This window comes from Pseudopodoces humilis, chromosome 3 (genome assembly GCF_049639895.1).
Source record: "Pseudopodoces humilis isolate 2021_Gansu_Grassland_sample_001 chromosome 3, ASM4963989v1, whole genome shotgun sequence".
NCBI lineage: Eukaryota > Metazoa > Chordata > Aves > Passeriformes > Paridae > Pseudopodoces > Pseudopodoces humilis.
The window spans coordinates 53565075-53586684 of NC_142202.1; the positions used below are offsets into that span (position 1 = coordinate 53565075).

General features: G+C 39.4%; 1 protein-coding gene across 3 annotated transcripts in view; it reads right to left on the bottom strand.

Annotated features, from left to right (window-relative positions):
* SYNJ2 (synaptojanin 2) overlaps nt 1–21610 on the bottom strand; it is a 65773-nt gene that overhangs the window by 15103 nt on the left and 29060 nt on the right. For all 3 annotated transcript variants that reach the window (XM_005518427.3, XM_014263669.2, XM_014263670.2), the window contains 13 exons: nt 21498–21581; nt 19670–19731; nt 16824–16920; nt 13559–13731; nt 13060–13141; nt 12686–12835; nt 12423–12588; nt 10389–10580; nt 8211–8295; nt 6802–6942; nt 3728–3920; nt 1902–2060; nt 1528–1684 (listed from right to left, as the gene is read on the bottom strand). In XM_005518427.3, the coding sequence (XP_005518484.2) occupies nt 1528–1684; nt 1902–2060; nt 3728–3920; nt 6802–6942; nt 8211–8295; nt 10389–10580; nt 12423–12588; nt 12686–12835; nt 13060–13141; nt 13559–13731; nt 16824–16920; nt 19670–19731; nt 21498–21581 (1741 nt within the window). The remainder of the gene's footprint in view (nt 1–1527; nt 1685–1901; nt 2061–3727; nt 3921–6801; nt 6943–8210; nt 8296–10388; nt 10581–12422; nt 12589–12685; nt 12836–13059; nt 13142–13558; nt 13732–16823; nt 16921–19669; nt 19732–21497; nt 21582–21610) is intronic.

Below are 21610 nucleotides of genomic sequence, written 5' to 3' on the forward strand. Positions count from 1 at the left end.
CAAAGCCATGCAAATCCAACCTCCAAATAATTCCACTGCAGCCCATTAAGGTGACAGAAAGTGTTCCAGACATTATGCTAGAGTGAGGTACTCTTGCTGTTAGTAAAAAGGAAGGTTTTAGGTCACTGCTTGAATAAACGGATAACTCTGTCCCTCTTTTCTGTGAAGCTGAAAACGAGTTACTATGGAATATGGCATTTCCTCCTAATCACTCACACTGGGGCTACACTTTCTTCTCATAAGAGCAGTCATTTAGCCTATAACAGCAGTAAGAAGCAACACAATAACAGCTGTGAGGCAGAAGAGCCTTGCCACCGGCAGCAAAGGAGAGGAACTCTGGCAGCAAACTAAGGAAGCTCTGCAGGGCTGGGAATGTACCAGTCAGTTATGGACCCATGAGAGCCAGCTGTGGAAGGCCTACAAACTCTAAAGCAAGGGACCTGCCCTGACTCTTGCAGACCAGTTGGTTAGGTCCTGTGTGCTGTATGTACTCCAACTGCTCAAGCTCCCCAGGGGCAAGTTTTGCCATGCAAAGTAAGGAATATGCATTAGAAATGCTGAAGGGTGTTCTTTGTTCTAAAATGAAAACAGTCAGCACAAGAGGGCTGTTTTAACTTCCTTATTACATCTCATACAGCTTCTCTTTCCTGGACTGCATCTCTATCAATGGGTTAAGCTCCTCATTTTATTTTGTTTTTCATTCCTTAGATAAGACTGAGTAACTGTATCATGATCACACATGCACTCATTGCCCCAGTTTTGCTCTGTAGTATTTAACACAGTCATAGTATGACTTAGATTCCAAACAGAAATTTCCAGGCATGTGAAAAACCACATCTGCAAGCACCTATGAAATTAATTCTCCAGCAATTACACTTTTAATATGAATTTATTCAAACTTTAGAAACACCAGGAGATAGATGTTCCTGCAGACTGAGAGAATGATTATGAAAACTATCCCTGGACATGCAAAGAAATGCTTTTTATTTCTTAATTGTAACTTTCTGAATAACAAGTGAAAACAGCCTTCCTGTTGTGTTGGCCACTCATGAATTCAAAGTATTTTATAAGCTCTACTTAATGAAAACTCCCACAACTCTATAAACTAGTAGAAAAATTCCTAAGAATTACCAGTTCAGATGAAATTACAGAAAACTGTTTCTACATTTACTGAGAATAGCAGTCTTAACAATCTAGCCATTATAACACAGGAACTTTATGTGGACTGAATACATTTTATATATATATATATATAAATATATATATAGTAATACAGAGTTATTTCTGTATTACTACAGCTGGGCTCTTTTCAGTTCCTCGGTGAGCTCCCAGCACCTTTTTGATCTGTAGCATGAAGCCTTTATTCACACACACAAGAAGAAAGGTCCTCCTCTATCTCTGACACTTAATCAGTGAAGCTGAAAGAACATCTGCTTGAGTAAAGCACCATTCACTAGATTAAATCTCCTTAAGTGGGTTCTACATGAATTCTAGAACAACTTTCAGAAGAAGAAGGATCCTACACACCTGTTTTTTCAAAGGGCAGTTTCTTTCTCCACCAAAGCACTCTGTCAGTCCATGCTGGGGTTCTGCACTTATCACTTGTATCATAAGCCTCCGAGCCAACGTCGTATTTATATGTTGGTCCAAAATTAATAGTCCCTTCATGGAAGTCCTTAAAAATCTGATTAAATAAAGAACATCTCTTTAAGTTGCAGATGAGGAAGGTGCCACTGTGACATATCAACTTTCTCGCAAACAATGTTCTGATTTTTAAACCAATTGCTGCATTCAAGTGCTACAAACAAGGGTCTGAAAACACAGCTTCTTCACTCCCTCAAGGAACAAGAAAGACCAAGCCAGAATGCAATTACTCAAGAAAATGAGATACACTGCCTTACTTTTCCACTGGATTTTTGCTGCTGTAGCTGATCAAATTCCAAAAGTGTCTTCCAATCTTGACGTTTGAGAAAATAAAAGACTTCTTCATACGTTAGATCAATGCGATAGTTAAAATCACCACACCAGAAGACATAGTCATGGGAGAACATGTTCTGCCCCTGGTTTTGAAGTACAGAATATTGTTAATGATAAATCACATTCATGAAAACACCTTTAAAATGCACTGAAATGTAGCACTCAGTCTCTCTAAATTACTAAATACTGGATCTACTCATCACAATTTTTTTGTCAAAATTCACTTTGTGCAAAAATAGAATAGTTCCTTCACTGTCTTAGGCACCCCACTGAGCTGAATTTTGTAAACAAGAATGTCCCTTCTTTCCTGAAGGTATGTTTAAGCTAGAACCTAGCTTTATAGTCACAATTTGTCTGTCATAAATATTCAAAGTATATGTTTGTTTCCCTAACACATTTCACATGCACACATTTGCATATTCTAAATATAACACCAAATATGCTTCTGATACTGAGGCAAATTTAGCAACAAGCTCCTGAGTAAGAGCAAGCTCCAAATTCAATCTTATGTGCACATTACAACTTTGTAAAGGTATTGAAATCAAACGTCAATGAAAATTCACTCCAGTTCTAAATTTAGCATCCTATCCTCTAAATAGTCTTTTTTTTTTTTTTTTTTCTTCCCAGTGCAGCTATAAACCTCTAAACCCCAGAGATTCATAAGGGAAACGTTCCAGACTGTGGCTGTCACAGCACTAGAGGGCACTCTTAATATGCATTATACACACAAAGTACCTTTAGCTGTTTAAGTGTAAAGGACATCAAATAGTTAACGAGGTATTAGAAGGAAAAACTGCCATAAGCACAACTTTATGGCCATTTTGAACAGATCTTCTTTGCAGGACATCCAGTCTGTCAGTATTACCTCCTACATAAACCAACTGATTGATATGCTGCATGTGCCAAGCCTCTAAACCTTACAAACCGGAAGGTAAAATTTTATGCTTTGCAACCTAAAAGGCATTTTTTGCTGACTAACTGGAATACACAAACTGGTCCAACCCTTTCATGGCTTAGGGACTTTTCAGAGAGGTCCAAGAAAGAAGGTATTGTGGAAATTAAAGCAATCACCATTAAGGGAAACAAAGGAGCCCTGCTACCAAATCCCATGGGTTATCTACAGGTTTGAGGAGACAAGTTGGAATTAAAGCACTAGGGTGACTGATCTGACACAATTTAGGGGGAAAGTTATTCATGCAGACCAGTGGCATCTACTTGCCGTGCTCTGAGAGAAGCCAGCAGTTCCTTGAGAGTGACACATTCACGAGGAAAAAACTAAGGGAACACAGGGTACCATGTCAGTGCCAAAGAACAGATCTATCATACCCGACCCTAAGCAGCCGAGGCACTGCTGCACTGAATGGCATGGAAGCTCTTTCAGGAATTCTCACTAACCAGAGCCAGCAAGAGCTATCAATATCATGCTCTCCAGCTCTAACCTCAGTCATCTAGAGTTTAACTGCACAAAGCCAAGGACTTTTCAAGCACTGGAGCAACTCTATTTTTTGAAAGGATTAGTACTTTTGTAAAACAAGTGCTATATTGGGTGGTATCTAGTCTTCTGTGAAACATGCTTCCCTATTTTTTATTTATTTATTTGCTAACATTTTCTTTAACATTTTCTTTCATGTTACTGAGATGTCTTTTTTGATGACCTGTCATCAAAGGCAGCCTGAGACCACTGGCTTCCATGATGTAAAGATACCACCTTTATCTCCAATGTTTTTAGCACACATACATCTACACTTACCATTGGGAAGCTGAGTTTCTGTGTGATTTCTTTATAATCTTCATTCCTCTCTTTCACTTGAGTCTGCCCAGCAGTCAAGTGACTGCATATAAAGCAGAAACTGGTACTATAGAACTGGAAACGAATGCTCACTGCCCCTTTATTCCCAGCTTTTCCTCCCATTCCTGTCTTCACGGTGTCTATTGCTACATCCCTGCATTAAAAAAAAAAAAAATAGAAAGAGAATAGATTAAAGGGCTTCAGGGACAAACATTCCATTAACTTTGACTGCAACAGAAAGGGAAAAGCTGGTTTACAATGCTGAGTCTTCTCCCCCATAGAAAGCTTGGTGCTTTCAGGCACATCTTTTAGTTTCTTGACGTCCATGTACTTAGGTTTCAAAATAAGTGTAATACAATAGTACAGAAATAAAAGTATCTGAAAGTATCTTTCTCCTTTTCTTGTCCCTTCCAAACAGACCAGCAAGACCTTATTTCTGAAGTTCTGTGAATTTCTATAGAATACAATTTTCAAGTTTACCTCTACCATGATACTTAAAATATTGACAATAACTAAATTTACTATTATGCTTCCTTTTACTTTTGAACATATGGGAATTTGCTTTTCAGAGAGTTAACAATTTACTGCTCATATGTGTTGAAACCCAACTTCACAGTTCATGATGGATTTTCCATTTAATTAAAGAGCAACAGATCATAACCCATAATTCATTAATTATTGGATACAACTATTTATATGTAACTTCTCAAATGAGTTCTGTACTGATGACAAATTACTTAAGGTCTCCATGTTGCTAATTACTTAGTATTTCAATGTGATGATTAGCGCACACTTCACTACAGAAAGATAACTTGATAAAGCAGACCACCTGCTCTCAGGGTAATTTCTCCTAAATAGCCAGGCTACTCCAAGAACAAAGCATGGCTGTCTGATCAGATAAGTAAATGATGAGATCATTGTTGTAGCCAAGCCCAGCACCATGCATGTCTTTCCCAGTGAGAAAATTTTACTTTCCAGAGAAAATGACAAGCAGATCTGACTAGAATATTACTGATTTTATGAAGGGGCGTGCAGAAAACTGCCATATCTTATTTGAGTTATTCTCAGAAATTCGTGATCTAAAGGATGCAAGATGTTACAGGTCTCCTTTCCCCAACCCCTGCATTTTCTTCTCTCTTCCTCCCCCATCTTTTGTACCTTTTTTCTCCCTCTTTAATTTCCTCTCTTTTTCTGACAGCAAGGACACCACAAGAAGACACCCTCAGGGAGGCAAAGGAGGGACATCAAAGTTTTCTATGAAACAATGGGTTTTAAGCACTCCTACAAAAGCACATGTTCAGTCTTTTCACTCTAAAGTTCTCCCTTCCTGCTGCCTGCCTACCCATCTCCTGACTGGTATTCAACTGATTTTTGTTCATGGCAAAGGTTATGCTGATATAACCCACTCTAAATTCAATTGCTTGTATTTCATCGATCCTTTCACTGATGTATAAACCAACTATTGTCTCATTATTTATCTATCTTCTGTCTAAATCTCTTCAATCTCTGTAAGCACAGAAGCATTTTTTTTCCGCTTCTCATAATTTTTCCTTTCCTTTTCTAGACGTGGGAAAAAATATGCAAGCATACAGGTTAGGTTTGATTATGCTCACATACCCCATTTGCATTAAATGATGAAACTTGGTCACTAAAATCAAACCCTTCCCTTTTCCTCTTGAGCTTCAAAGGGCTACATCCAATTTCTGGCAGTTTGACAACTGCAACAGAATCACTGTGCTGTTCTGCTTCTGATTTCCATTTAAACCATGAATTTCCTGCTGGATTACTCAAATTTTTTGTAAGCCAGGAAAAAAGTCAAAAACTGAGAGAAACATTTCTCCTCTGGACTTCTTCATAGCAGCAAAAACAGTAATTCTTTAAAATCATTTTGAAGAAAGATTACTGGAAAGCAGCAATGCAAGACCATCACAGTTATCTCGATTGCATTGCTCTGTCTGGCCTACAGCACCTGATGTTGCACAAGCTCTGTTCCGAGGTTTGCAGTAGATATGAGATCAAGGGGAAGAAAGAGGCAGCTTTTGATATTTTAATTACAAAATACAGTGGCCAATCAATGCCCTATTATGGGGTAGAGAGGAGTTTGTGGATCTCAGGGCTTCAAGGTCACACAGATGCCCAAAGATAATTTTGGCTAATTACTCACTTCCTAACCATTTACTGTTTAGACTGCATAATTCTTTCACACTTAGCCTGCATAATTCTTGCCCACAGCAAAGGCATTTTAATGCAAGTATCTCCATGGGTTGGTAATCTTCTAGGAGGAGTTTGGTCACTCTTCAGGGACAGCTGAGCTAGTAAGCAGAGGATACACAGCTCTGCACCCTCCTGGCTGGGAACACAGTTCTGGTTCCCATGACATCTGGGAAAGATAAACACTTCAAAGGTTCTCTTACCTCTCAATTCTATAAAATGTCAAGGGGCAAAATTAGGTCTCTTTCCTCCATTCTTCTCAGATCTAGAACCACCCCTGTTTCCATAAGGAATGGACAGGGCTAGAAGTATCACCTGCCCTTCAGGCAGCAGGAAGGCACTTGCCTTCATTCGGTGCATCAAACACTCTCGGACTTAGGAGCCCAGGTCATTCCTTACCCAGAAAGAAGTGCACCCAAACAAGGTGCTTCACCCTGACTGCCCACTTGGAGCATGCCTGGCTTTTCAGTTAACTGGAGGAAGACACTGAGGCTGCCTGGCCTTTGTGCTATCCAGGGAGATGGACTCCAGCCTATTGCTGTCTGGAAGCATGCCTCTTCTTCATGCTGAGCAGCGACCACAACCCAGGTCTGCATGACTCCCACCAAGATGAGAAATTTCCCTCCAGCATGTGCTCTGACCACACTCCAACACCAGATGTTACTAAAGACACAGGTTGGGTTTTGGGGAATTTTTTGTTTGGTTGGTTTGGGGTTTGTTGTTGTTAGGTTAGTTTTATTTTGAGGTGGGGTTTTTTTTGTTTTTTATTTGGTTTACTGGCTTTTTCGGGCTTTTTGTTTGTTTCTGTTTGGCTTTTTTTTTACCTGATGAAGGGGACGTGATATGGTCGTACAAAGATGAAAAGACAAACACCAACAAGCTGTGCTGATGTCAGCTGAATGTAGCGGTGAGTCCTGGAAATAGCCTTTTGAAGCTGCTCTCCCCACATTTTTCTATTCGTTGTACTGGAACAAACATAAAATCATTTAATGGAATCAAAACAAACCACATACAGTCAATAAAATGAACAGATTAACTGTGCCTTAGATTTTCAGACATCCCATTAGGCTGTAGAACTTGAAGTCATGTAGAATGCATGGCATAATACCTCCTTGTAAGCCAGCCTAGAGTTAGTAGGGTCAGTGAGCCCAGGCACAGCACACAAATACAGTCATCCTGCTTCTGGATATGTGAGGGATTTTGTCTAGTACACTTAGAAACATCCACACTCATGTGACATTGGATACACCCATTCACTGGGGATAACTGGAAGCTGATTACAGCAATCATAACCATAAAAACAAATTTCCATTTCAATCTCATTACTTGCACGATTTCCTATGCTCACAATGGAGAGATCTCGGGATTTTCTGACTGGAAGGTGACTGGCTACTCACAGCTGTTGGCTGTTCTTAGCTAAGGTTTGTGAATAGCAGCATATACCTTCACTTCAGTGGATCTAGCTTTTTCTTTTCTCCAAAGTCAACATATCCATGCAGATATACCACCAGCCCAGCCACTACACTGAGCACTGCTGTAATTTGTCATTCTCAAAACAAACAACTAACTGGCCAGCCTGATGAATCAGCATTGGAAACATGATCTTCAGGGTTCCACCTCCATTCAGATTCACAAAGACCAGTAAACACAACAGCCTACTGCACTTGCTGATATGCCAGCCTTAGACTTTGCCTTTAACTTCTTCTCTAGTCATAATTTTCACAAATACAATTAGCCACAGAGATATTTTTAGACAATTTTAGAATTCCCACATGAGTGGCAGTTATGTTTGTAGTCATTGGGCCCATTTTTCCAACATCAGACAGGGCTTTAAGGACAAGTGCTAAATCAATCTCAACCATCAGAATAGTTCTCTGCCAACATAAAGACTTAAGAGACTTAGCAAGCCGTGTATTCTACGCTGAATTCAGTGTACAGAAGTTCATAGAGAAAGAGCACTTTCCAAAACCATCCCAGTGACATTTGTTAATGGGAAACATATTTCCAGCTATGGTTGTAAGCAACAGACTTGGAAGGGAGCATTCAACACAAGTGACCATAAAAATAAACATGGCTAATTCCTTTAGGGAAGACTATGTTCTTTTGGTTGGGGTTTGCTTGGTTTGGTTTGCTTACAGTTGCAGGGTTTTTTTTTGGTTGATTGGTTTTTAGGTTGATTGATTAGGGGTTTTTGTTGTTTGCTTTGTCTGTTCAGTGCTTTTTTTTTACGTACCTGGCATTCACAATATTCCCTGCACTTAACTCAACCATCTCTTCAAATCCCACTGCAAATATATCAGGAGGGCAGTTATCATCATCTGTTGGCAGGAAGGAAAAGTCACACCAGAATTACTATTTTGTTGTTTCTTCTAATAACTTGTATTCTAATTTCTGTCAGAAATCCTTCCTGTAGTTCTATCTTGTGTATCCCCTGCCAAGCTATACATATTCATAGCTCCTTTAATCTAATCTCATAAAACATCCCCTGCAGTTCCTCTGAAATTTTTTCCTGCTTTTCTCCCACCAGTTGGTCTCCATCTCTCTTGCAGGAAGCAGTTCAGAACAGAACATTATATTGTAGCAGTGTTAAGGTCTCTCTCCCCCACCCCAGTCATCACTAGAGCCACAACATCTCACTACTCACCATCTCTTACCACTTGTCATTTTACCCAACGTGCTCTTCCTTTCTGACACAGATTCCTATGTAACTGAACTTAATTGTTCACACACCAGTATGTCACCTCCATCTCAATGCCTTTAGTAAATTTATCTAGTTTAAGGATGCTTTTGAAGTTTCTTCTTGCTTCCAAGTCCTTCTTAGATTACCTATATTTAAGATCACCCTAGAGCACAGTGACCCTTCCCCAGCTTTGTGGATAATACTCTGAGGAAACACCAAAGATCAGATAGTCTCATAAAATAGTGTGAAGCAAATCTGTTGACCCACTAGGTCAGTCCATTGCCTAAAGAGTTTTTATTTTTTTTTACAGTGTCATATGACCATAGTGACAGTAACTTAATTCAGCATGATGATCTAAATATAGACAAACATAGGAACCTAAATCAGATCTGACTCAGAAATTATGAATAAAAAGTAAAATATGCAGCAACTCTGTACAGACACAAGGGTGAAACTAGCATGACAGCTAGCCTCCTTGACTGGCTTAACCAGATAGGCACCATCACATGTATTTCCCATTAATAATTTTGGACAACTGTCTTTGAACACTTGCACATTTGTGTTGGCACTGCACTGATATTAACACGGACACAGACATTTACGTGGTCGCACTCTAGCCCTGCCCATTCACAAAACTCAGCTCTCTTCCAGAAGCTGCTCAGACCTACCATATCTCAGCTGCCTGTTCCATGTAGCCCTGCACCTCTTATTTTATCAGAGGACAGTCCAGCAAGGTTAACACATGACAGGCTTTCAACAAATTTTAGTATTATGGGCACAGTCATGTGCTAACACATCTGTAGTGTTTCTGAAACAGACTAGACTGGACTAATCACTTACCTAGGCTGCTCAGAATACAGAGATCTGCACCTAGTCATGTACCACTCAGGAACTAAGGGTTCAAGCGAGACAACTTGTATAAGGGAGCCAAGGATTTGAGGAATGTATTCCTGAGCTACAAGGTTAGGTACAGTACTATGCCTGTGATGCCTGCAGGAAACTAAATGTTCCACTGTAACAACAAAATCATGGGTTTTGCTGTAGTTTTGCAACCACTCAATTTTTAAATGACAGAATGTACTCTTTTCATTTACCTTAAAAAAAAAATTTAAATCAATTACAATACCAGACCTTGTTACATAAATAAGAAATTCAGCAGCCAATTTCATCAAGCTACAAGCATAAGAGTTTTCTATACTGCTAAAGAAAGGAAATATTGCCTTCAACAAAGTAAATCTTTGCCTGAAGGCTTTGATAGTAACATTTCCAGACAAGCTCATAGTCCAGATTGTATAGGTATGTTCAGCTCCAGATGAGAGACCAAAAAGATGCTCTGATGGCACCTAAGCACGTAGCTCCTGCTCACAATAAAGAACAAAGAACAGAGATATGGAAGAAGAAAATGATGTACAGAGTGCAGAATAGGCAGATATATCCCACAATGGCATGAAAGAGAGCTCTGAATTCTGATCTGCTGAAGGTTTAAAACAGTCACATGGACTGTTTCAAGTGTTCAAAGAATTCTGACTGTCAGGAGCTCTTCACACACCATCCCACTTCTGCAAGACAGCAGCAAAAGTGTGGAGGAGCTGAATACACCCCTAAGTACTGACAGAAAATGCCCTCCAAAATGTACTGCCTTTGGAAGGCCGGTCAAATCTTGTGTCCAGATTCACTGTCTCTAGAGATGCCAGAACATACTGCTTACACATTTTGACTGTGAAGTCTTACCTTGAAATTCTGAAACTCCTGAGAGCTTGGGAGAATCCAGCAGCCAGTCTGTCAGTTCACTGGTACCAAGGATGTTGCTTCGAAACTGCTTTCCCCCATTCACGTTCCAGGTCCCCGTGGCAATACGAACACGCTTGGAGCTTGTGAATTCAAACTGACGCTCTGACATGGCCTTCAAAATACTTGGAGTTACTGACAGAAGAGGGGAGGGAGAAAGATGGTATGTAAAAGAAGAACATGCTATGAAAGGACAGAAACCATCCACACTGCAGCAGCACAGTTACTCTGAAATAAAATTACCCTAGCAGCAGCAATACAAAAGGTAGGAATAACTCCTATGGCAATGTCAATAGCTAAAAGATAACTGGGGTTGATGTCAGCAATTTCTCTTCCAGAAACAAGGCACCCTTGTGAAAACCTGAAAACTTGGGAATGGCTGGTCACTCACTTTCAGCTTACATTTTTCTGTACTTCTTCAAGTAACAAGCAAAAAACTCTTTTATCTCCCATAATCTTTTCAGTTTAGTCTACAGCACTGTCATGGTTTAACCCCATCAGGCAACTAGTGCTTAGTACTGCTTATCCCAGCCACTCACTCCCAGCCCCCACAGTGAAATGCAAGAGAGAATCACAAAAGTAAAAGTGACAAAACTCATGGATTGAGATAAAGACAGTTTAATGGGACAGAAAAGGGGAAAAAAAGATAACAGAATTAGAATACAAAACACAAGTGTGGCATAGTGTCCAGCCAATTCCAAAGCAGCAGCCCCCAGTCAGCTTTCTACCTCCCCCCCCACCCCCAATTTATATACCAAGCATGGCATTATTTAGTGTGGAATATTCCTTCAGCCATTTGGAGTCAACTGTCCTGGCTGTGTCCCCTCCCAGCTTCTTGTAGCCCTCCAGCCTTCTGAATGGGAGAGCATGAGAAGCTGGAAAGTCCTTGACTTAGTGTAAGCACCATATAGCAACAACTAAAACCCTCAGTGTGTTACCAACCTGCTGTGGTTAAACCCAGCTGGCAACCAAGTACAGCACACAAGCTCTTGCTCATTCATTAGTCTGATATTAAATCCAAAACACATTATAGCACACACTAGGAAGCCAATGAACTCTATTCCTGAAACCAGGACAAGGAATCAAGCATGTCAGAAATTACAACTTAAACTGAAGCCCTTAGAAGTTTAGAATGTGGAAGGAAAGATGGAAAGCAGCAGTCTCACATCAGTACAAATCTAGCACTGCCATGGCTCTCTAGCCTGGTAAGAACTCCTCAAAAAAAACTTCTATATTCACTTATTTTGCTGAGTATAGAAAATTAGCAGTGTGCTTTTTCTGTCTAAGCAAATGAAGCAGAGTTAATCTTTAACTACCCAACTTGCATTGGCAGTCAGGCATAGAGAAGTAATCTATATTTTCCTTGCAGAGAACAAGCCTAGGACTGAAGCAGTGCTGAATGGTTCTCTGGAGTAAACTGACCACCCAATACCCATTGTGGGTAAAATTATCCTATATTTTGCATGTAAATATCTTCTCAGAGAGAGCTGAGTTTATTTTAGATGGGTACAAACAAATGTGTCTATGCTGTGAACTATTAGGGGCCTGGAATAAAGCAGGAAATTAACTAAAATAACAAAGACGTACCTTTAAAGATCCAAATGGCTAAAAGCATGTGCAAACAGCAAGGATATGACTAAGGAGATAAAAAAGCTGAGCTCAAGAGACTTCCTCAAGACAAACTCAGATAGGACAGACTGGGAATATAGCCCTAAAATCCTTCACTCTGGTTCAACTCTAAACTGGCAGAGAATATCACCATCAAAGAGCAGAAATACACACTCAAAAGTTCAAAACAAAATATGAGAAATAAGCACAAAAGTTTTACTGTGGTCACTTGAAAGTAGTGGTTTAAACAACAGATCTGTGCAAAAGCAGCTTATTTATTGATTTTTTTTTTCAAAGGGGTACAATTGCTTATACCTGACAGCTAAAAGCAGATGCAAAAGCAAAGGGAAGCATTAAGACTGGCTTTACCCAGCAGTGCAGTCTGGTCCATGAGCATCTTGCCTTTGTCTGCATATTCCTCACGGTAGAAATCACCCATGAGCAGCAACTCAATGGCTTCCTGCTTTACCGTATCAAAGAAATTTGACTGGATGGTACGAGACATGGAGCGGGCACCATCCTTGAGCTTCCCAACCTACCGCAGACAGGAATTATGAATGCAAGTGACACTGAAGCATAAGTAGGACATCTTTCTTTACTTATAAATGAAGAGTTTTGCCATTTTTCTTTACCTTGTTCTTCCCCTCAAGGGCACGACTGCCACTAAATACTCTGCTCAGATTTTGACCATTGAGAGTCCACATCTCCTTGTAGGATTCCACAAAGCGCTCAATTATAGGTTTAGAGTTCAAACCAAGGCTCTCCAATTGAGCAAACAGTATCTGGATTAGGTGTAGAAGGAGAAAAATACACAAAAAATTAAACCAACGTAATTTTCAAATATTTGCTTTTTATCCTCAGTATTCCAGCCAGCACCATTCTGTAACATAGAGCTGGCAAGATAGACCCGCATAACTGAGACTTACAGCCTCCTTCCTGTCTTTCCCATGGAACAGCCAATGTATGTACTACAGGTAGCCCATGGAAGGTCCTCTGACAAACTCACCTCCTGTGCAACGAAGGACTGTACACTATTAGAACGATCCACGCAGTCCAAACAATTCATTCGAAAAGTACCTGTCTGCAGACTTTGGTAACCAAACACAAGAGGAGGGAGGAGAAAATGGTATATTTTAAAATAACATCTAATCATGAGTTGATTGAGTAAGATCATCAAGTATTCAGCCTGAATATACCAACCCACATTCTGACGGTGCAAGCACACTGTGCACAATATACTCCATTAACACATCTAATTACTTGTCTACATCTGCAACACTATATTAGCAAATCCATGCACTAGTAAATTTGCAGATTTGAAACCATGGAGATGCAATTAAGCTAGATCACTGACTGAGCACCAAGACTACACTTTGTCTCAAAATTTTATTTCAAGATGGTCAATTTACAGTCATGGTCCAAACACAGCAAGAAGCCTGGAAAGACCAGGACAAGCAGTGGCCGGGACTGATGGGACACTGGGACAGAGAGGCAGAGACACTCACCATGGACTTACATGCTCGCCCTTTGTGAAGATTCCAAAGTCTTCCCAGTGCAACTTCAGCTGAGGCCTCAGCAAATTTTCCAGTTTCTCAGTTTTCCCACCTTTTGCAAATTGGTGGTAGTCAAAGTTTATCATGGGACTGTCTTCCGCGTGGGAAGAGGCCCATAGCAGTTTCTGTTTAGATAAGAGAATGAAGGAAAATAAATCCAGCTCAAGACACATGTAAGGATTGATACCAGCACGCTTTTATCATTAATAAGCCTTGACTGTTATTCACATAGATTGTAGTGAATTTTGAAAGGCCAGACAGGAAAAAAGCAACTGAAGCTCCCCATTGTATTCTTCACAGAAGTAAACCTGACTGTTAGAACCCAATTTTCCTGCAGGGGAACTCAAACTGTAAGTGCAAAGTATACATCAGAATTGTGCCTTGGCTGGTGGCAGCCCTGCAGCAATGGGCTGCTGCTACATCTGTGCATGAGGGCAGACAGCACTAGCAATGCTCTAGGCAGGCTCAGGGGGAGGAAGTAAGTAAGAAATTACATTTCAGGAAAGGTACTATAAAGTGTTTGTGGTAAACTGCAGAAGTGAAAGAAGAAGCACAAATAGCCTCACTATTTCATCTCCATTTTCAATGACCTCACACGCATTTCCGTAATCACCACAAATTTCATTAAGGTATCTGCAACAGACACAACAGTAATACATCTTGTTCTCCACAAGAAGGACAGAAAGAACCATTACATAAACTCAAACTATGCAAGCCTTTGTCTATTCTCTTCCCTCCTGCACATTCTCACCCCAAGAGATGAATGCTTTTCTCCACTGACATTGTGACACACACTGGACAAACCAAATCTGGTATTACATTAAAAGTGTACACATAGCAGTTACACCAATGTAATTGTATTGAGCAAGCCATTAAGCCTTTCCTGCAGAAGGAAATTTAAAGGCAGTGCCTGGAAAGAGACCTGTAAAATGTATTTCATTAGACTATTACTGTTGACACCCCAATATGCCCTGACAGATGCTGGCACTAGTAATGCACTTGAGGATGGCATTTACTCACTACCACAGTGTAAATTATTGTCAGAGTATTTGCAACTCTACACTACAGCCCTGCTTTTACTGTAAACATAATTACATCTGTTATAGGGAATGTTTATGGGAGGAACAGCATTTCCTGGGAACAGTATTGATTTTTGGTCTGGTCTGATTCAGGTAATGCATAATGAACAGTAAATGAATGGTAACCGTGACATTCTGATCAAGAGAGCCCAGCAGCAGTAATTACAAGGATAATTTGAACCAACACTGATAAGAATTACTAAGGTTGAAGCAAGAGTGGAGAGAAGAGAAAAAAAATAAAATAAAAAAAAAAAAAGATGGAGAAACTAATGATAAGAGACAAGCTTGCAACCCTAATCACACTCCTATAAATTACTTTATTTTTAATTCAAGCCCATTAAAATCATCAAAGTAAAATTAACTCTACATTCTTTCCTAATGTTTATTTCTTAAAACACAAAGGTAAAGATAAAACCAAGGAGTCATTCTGAATGAATACAAAACTTTGGGTTTCAGCGATGACAGTCTAAATTCTTTGAGCTCACAGGGTATTTTCAGATTTTATTTATTTTTAAAATAGGCAAAAATATAACAACTTCAACAAAACAAAATTTATTTAAATTGAATTTTAAAACACAAGGTCTTCATTCTAGAGATGCCTAGTTTCTGGCTTAATGTCTGGTTGCATTATATTGGCTAGAACATGATTTTCAAGAATGTGAAAGTTTGAGAAAATATCAGTATCAGATTATCAACAAATGTCATATTTTTATCCATGTAAGTTATTTCAGCATTTCAGAATTGGTTACCTTTTACCTTTAAATTTCAGTGGGGTGTGCAAAACAAACTAGAAAAGCTATTTTAAAGAGATGGAAACCAAAAGACTACAGGGGCTTAGCTGTGTCATGCAGAAATTCAGTAAGAAGCTGAAAACAGAAACCAGAACCAGACTTCACTGCCTTCCTCACTGCCTTGCAAGTTTTAGTCATTAACTTCTTTGTTGAATTTATTTCTTAATTAAATTAAATTCTTAGTTTCTTATCTTAAATGAAATTAAATTCTTAGTTTTTTTGTTGAATCAATTTCTTAAATTCTTTCTTTGGCCACATTCTGTACAAGGGGAGACCTTCACTTCATTTTCTGCTGGGGAAGTAGATAGTCCTTCCCAGCTCTTTTACAGGAGGAGGAAATGGTCACACAGAAAAACTGACAAAAAACTTGACATTCCCTGAAAATTCACTATTGCAACAGAGAGGGAAAGAAATCGGGCACTATTATTTAAGCACAATTTTTATTTTGCTTAGTTTCACATCGTAAGCACTGCAGCTCAGAACTGCTGGTATCATTCTTTACCAATGATATACACGCACTATATATCATATATATGGCACTTACTACAGGTGTGTACTTAAGTCATCGGATCATTAGTTTTAGGAACATAACCTCTGAAGTATCGATGTCAGTTTGCTAAAGCAACAGGCACTTAAGGAGGCAGACTTCCATCAACCCCCAGCCAGATTCAGGCAGCTATTGCACTGCTGCAAATCCCACTCAGAGCCAATCTGTGGCTTTAAGTTCACACTAGTTTTAAAAATAATACCATACTAGAAAACAGCACAGCTTTAGTTCTACAGTTTCCTGACATCCTTGCTTTCAGGTATTAGTTGTGCCTGGGGACACTTAGGGGCCAGGAAAACCTCTCTCCATATACCAAACTGTCATCTGGTGGTCAGGCAGCCAATTCCAAGCACAATCAGTGCTAGACAGCTATTTCCCATTATTATCAGAGCAAGACAGCTTAGTGATGCCAAGTCACCATGCTCAGTGATCCAGGCTCAGGGCCCAGCCCCCAGGCAGCTCAGGGGGCCCCTGACTGCATAGGTGGCTACATACTATGTCAAAACTTGCTATGATTCACTTTTGCAAATGTGAACTATCCTTAGGAGTATTCAGGCAATTTCTTTTCAAGTTTGGTTAAAGAGAATGTACATGAATGTATGAAGAAGAAAGCAGAAAGGAAGTGCTGGAAACTAAGCCATGAAACCAAGAAGCACCACTCTCAGTATGTAACATGTGGTAAAGAGTTACTGTAATTTCTTTAGAAATACTATTCATCACCTCCTGGGCCAGAAGGAAAACAGAAGAACATGGAGGCTCAAGGGAAATCAACAGTTAAAATGAAAATTATTGCTTTTTACCTTAAAAGCTCTGTTGAGCACCTCCTCTCCTCCTCTGCTTCCCAATAGGTTAACGATCACTTGTTTTCCATACTGCTCTTTCAGAAGCATCATATGCCTACAGCAAAAGTAACCATAATAGGTACTAAACAAAACTAAGTTATGTTGCCTACTGCCATTTTCAAAATACAAAGTAGAGATCACTGGTTGTTTCATCCAGCAGAGAAGTCTTAGCCGTACCATCTACAGATATCTTAGTTTCCTTGTAATCAATTATTAAAGTAAAAATGGTGAAAGTATGCAATTAATAGACACAGTATTTTGTATTGAACTTAAAGAAAGAAGTGCCTTAGGAAATAGGCCCCAAATCTTTTATGTCACTGTTAGCTTTGACATTGCCCTTCATGCTCCTACCTCTTGGCTGTTAGCCTGGGAACTACACAGGAAAGACAAGAAGGGAGGAAAGTGTATTACACTTCAACAGGAATTGCCTGGCACCTTGCAGAGCTGAGACTACTAAGAGTCAGCAGCAGCAATGGGGCCTACAACTCCAGTGCCAAGGCCAGAGAGGTCCAAACACAAGTCACAGGTGACAGGGTTCAAGTATCTCTTGAGCTACTGCAACATGGAGACATTCACTCTCAACTCAAATCAAGCAGGAAGATGAGTAATCATGAGAACTGCTGCACTGGAGCAGAACAAAGGTCCTTTTAGCCAAGCTGTCTGGCCCAGATTCTGCAGGAAAAGCACAAAATAGGACAAGTGGGCTGGATTTTTTGGTCTGTGTCACGAAAATCTCAAAGGCTGACATTTAGGGACTGTCACGTTAAGAGCTTTAACCAGATGCCAAAACACCCATTCTCCCCTCAATACATCTTTTTCAAGTTGGCATGCATAGTCTGCAGAAGCTGTGCTGGCTCATCAAGAAAGAATTAGATCTTAAAGTTGATTTCCATCATGTACAGACAACACTGTAGTAGTACTTAAGAGGAAGCTGGATAGAAATAGACAAGAAAAATAAACACTCACAAAAATGAAAAGTTATTACATGCTGCAAAATAGCGTGTAATGGTGAAGTGTGAGAGAAACAGCAAGCACACATCATCTGGCATTACTCTTTAAATCCTACAACCAGAAATAAATTACACAGAAAACCATGGAAGGGGAGAAAAGAAAGAAGTCATCAGCATTGCTTTCAGGAAACACAGCTAAATATATTTTCTGGTGCATTCTGTATTCTGCAACCAGTTCTCTGTATGCCAACTCATCCCATGTAGTTGCACCCTCTGATCCCAGCATCAACACTCTCTGCCAGTGTTACTTCCTTACAACAAAACTTCTGAAGCTCAAGTCACCTGTTTGAATGAGCAAACTTTGTAAGCAAAGCTCCCTGTGAATTTCTCAAGGACAGAGACAGAGGATGAAAAAATATTTAACAAGATTAACATCAATTTCTCATATGGTTAAATAGAACAGGCTATATTAACATCTCAGAAAAGCTGCAGCAGGTTGTTAAATTCCAGTGTACTTTTCCATATAAGCAGTCACTTACTCCTTACCCATTTTCAAAGAACTGTCTTCTGCAGATTGGTAAGCAGAGAGATCCCTAAGTTCATCTAACTTACAGGTACAAGGGAAAGAAGGAATAGTGCAAGTTTATCCTTATATTCACTTTTCTTAGGAGAAAGCTATTCATCAGTTGTATTAGGGTCAGGGCTAAAAGGTCTTACAAAGTTGTTCTTTCCTGAGGTACTCTCAATTTCATGGGCAGTACAAGAAGATGCTGAATTAAGTTATTTTTTTCTTCTTACATGAAATATCTCTGTTGTGGAATGCAAAACTCTAAGGATGGAGCTTCAGGGACACTGGCAGGTAAAGTTATCACAGCACCAGATGGCCATGAGACCAAGAGTCTCAAAGGCGCTTGGTAGGATTGAAGAGCCTTAAAAGCGTGGAGAATGTAGGCCAAGAATCTCTGTAGCAGAAACTGCTATGGTGTATAGTTCCTTCAGATTCTAATCCCTGCTTGGGGTCTTCAGTGTTGTAAAACCATTAACAGTCAATAATGTCCTGTACGCAACAGTTGCAGTAATAAAGAGGCCTTACTGAAAATCAACATACAACCTGATCTGCCAAAACCAAACCAAAACAAAAATTAATCACTTGACCTGCACTTACAAGGTGAAAATTTCCCACAGACCAAATTCTTCATGTGCTTTTCAGGCACTGTTCCCACAGATATCAGTAGAAATACACCCTTAGAGAATAGCATTTCCTAGTCAGACAGTCAAAGAAATCAAGCTAATGCATGTCTTTTTCTACAGTTTCCAGCTGACAAACAGAATCTTAATGGTTTAAAAATGTTTACAAGCCAGTCTTCCCATAAAAGAGAGAACATCAGCATAATAGAATCATATGACATTGGTCACAGAATAAGGCACTGCTATTTCTGTGTAGGAGCAAAACAATGAAGAGAAGACCACATCCAGAATGGAGTGAAAGCAGTGTTTACTCTTTAACTACTTCTGTTAGAGTGGTAAAGCACACATATTCTGTGTACTGTAATTGTAAACTCATCTGGTGGCATAAACCCTTCTTTTGCATATCACTCAGTAGTTCTAAACTTTTACAGAAACGAGCTGGAAGACCAAATTAATTCAATTACCACTGAAAACAAGAAGGAAAAAAGCACCCAAAAAAAAGTGACTAAATTAAGTAAACCAATTCAGTAATCTGCCACACCTGGAGGGTTTGCCACATCATCTGAGAGATGTTTCATGTATCAAAATTTTCTAGGAAGACCAAGTTATGGAACCTTGGATACATGCCAGGCTGCTGTGTTGATGCCAAAGTGGAATGAAGCTTACCTGTCAAAGGCAGGTGCATTGGCTTCCAGACCTCTGTTAAGCCTTAAATGGCGGGAACCAACCTAAAATAAAATATTAGAAGACCAAGAAAAAGAAAAAACTTCTTAAACAGCTAGAGTCCTAAGTCACTAGATGTCTCCCTTTTTCCTTCAGAGAAAAACATTTTTTTAGCAGCAGCAGACATCTCTAACAGACTCCAACCACCCCCACACATAATATCCTTAGCACAAAAGCCCCAGCTTTTATTAGACAACATTTACAATTACAAGTGAAAACACAATTACCATTAAGCAAAGGGATACCTACACATCTTTTTATGGCCAAACAAATCACATCTCTTTGCCAGTTTCCTCTTGCAAACTGCAAACACTGCCTCACATGAGTATTCTGTGAGCCTAGCATTCTTACTGCCCTTGCCTTCGTAGAGAGGGCTGCATTAATGCCAGTTCCATGGGTTGTGTATTCTGACTTCTTTCAAAAGTATCAGAACAGTCATTCAAAAATATGACGGGTGAAATTCTGTACCATCAAACTAACAGGTCTTTTGATATGGATGTCAACAACAGTAGCCTCAAGCTTCTTTTGAACGGTGGCTACTGTTACCTCTTTATTACAGAGGGCTCCTTCCTCTCCAAATCTACACTCCTCAATATGTATAGGATCATGCATTGTTCCCTGTACTTCATCATTTTTGTCTTTCATGAGGCTGGTTTCTGCAATTCTTTCTAACACCAGTGCCAGTACATTCACATCTAAGGAGTAAGAGTACATAATCTAATCCAGATAAGGCAAAAAAAACAGGCCTACTAAAAAATCAAAAATTCTGTGTAACTAGAGATATTACCCACTAGCCAAAAATACCTGAGGGAATGCTCGATGGCTCTGTAATATACAGAACAGTGCTGGATACAGCTACACCACAGGCAGGACATGCTCAATCATATGGACAAACTTGGTTTATAAAAAGAAGCAAGTATTGCATTGGATGGTGTTTACAGACAACAGAGATCTTTAGTCATTTCCTTTTGTGCTAAATCCAGTGCCTCTGAACAGTACATAGGTTCTAGTTTAATGATCAAAAAAGTATCATATAACCTTTAAAGTATCTTAAAAAAAACAGTTGTGATATACTTTCTCTACTAACATACATGAATATATGTGCATACTCATTTCAGCTGCTTATCCCTGTGTTAAGAGAATGCAAAGTGTGCTAGGAAGATTCTTATTTGGGCTTACAACTGTATATAAACAGCAAGTCACATACCATATGTTACACACTAAATGTGATGCAATAATCTCATGATGAAATCCTACATTTCTGCCTCACAAAAGATCTGATTAGATCATTATCACCCTTTTCACTGAAATCTCAAAACCACATCATCCAGACATTCTACTTTGTTTCAAGGTAGCATGCTTCTATAGAGCACTGATACTCCAATTGTATTGTGGAGGTCAATATCATCAAGCCAATCAGGCATTTCAGAAGAAGAGATTATTCCAAATAAAACTGAAAATGTTATAAAGATATAGCTGTAAGCTTCATTTTATAACATTAGGACACAGTCCCTTACACACAGTTCCCTGTACAGGCATTCAAACACACAAAAATGTTAAAAATTCTGTCACCTATAGCCATTTGTCTGGTATAGTTCTGTTTATCTAAACACACAATATTTCCTACATGGTAAACATAAAATGAAAGAGGTCAGCACTTTCACAGAATGAGCTTTGAAGTGCATCTGTAGAAAAAAAATACTTAATGTTAATTCTAAATTATAAGTAACAAGAGAGAGAAGCAAGGTAGGCTTTCTGATTATTTGTTTACCTGAAGCCCCGTTTGCTCCCAAAACAGTGGAACAGAACCTCTGATCTGCACAAAGGAAGAGACATCATCATCCAAGTAAATTGTCTGCAAAAACAAAATTTATGAAAGGAGTT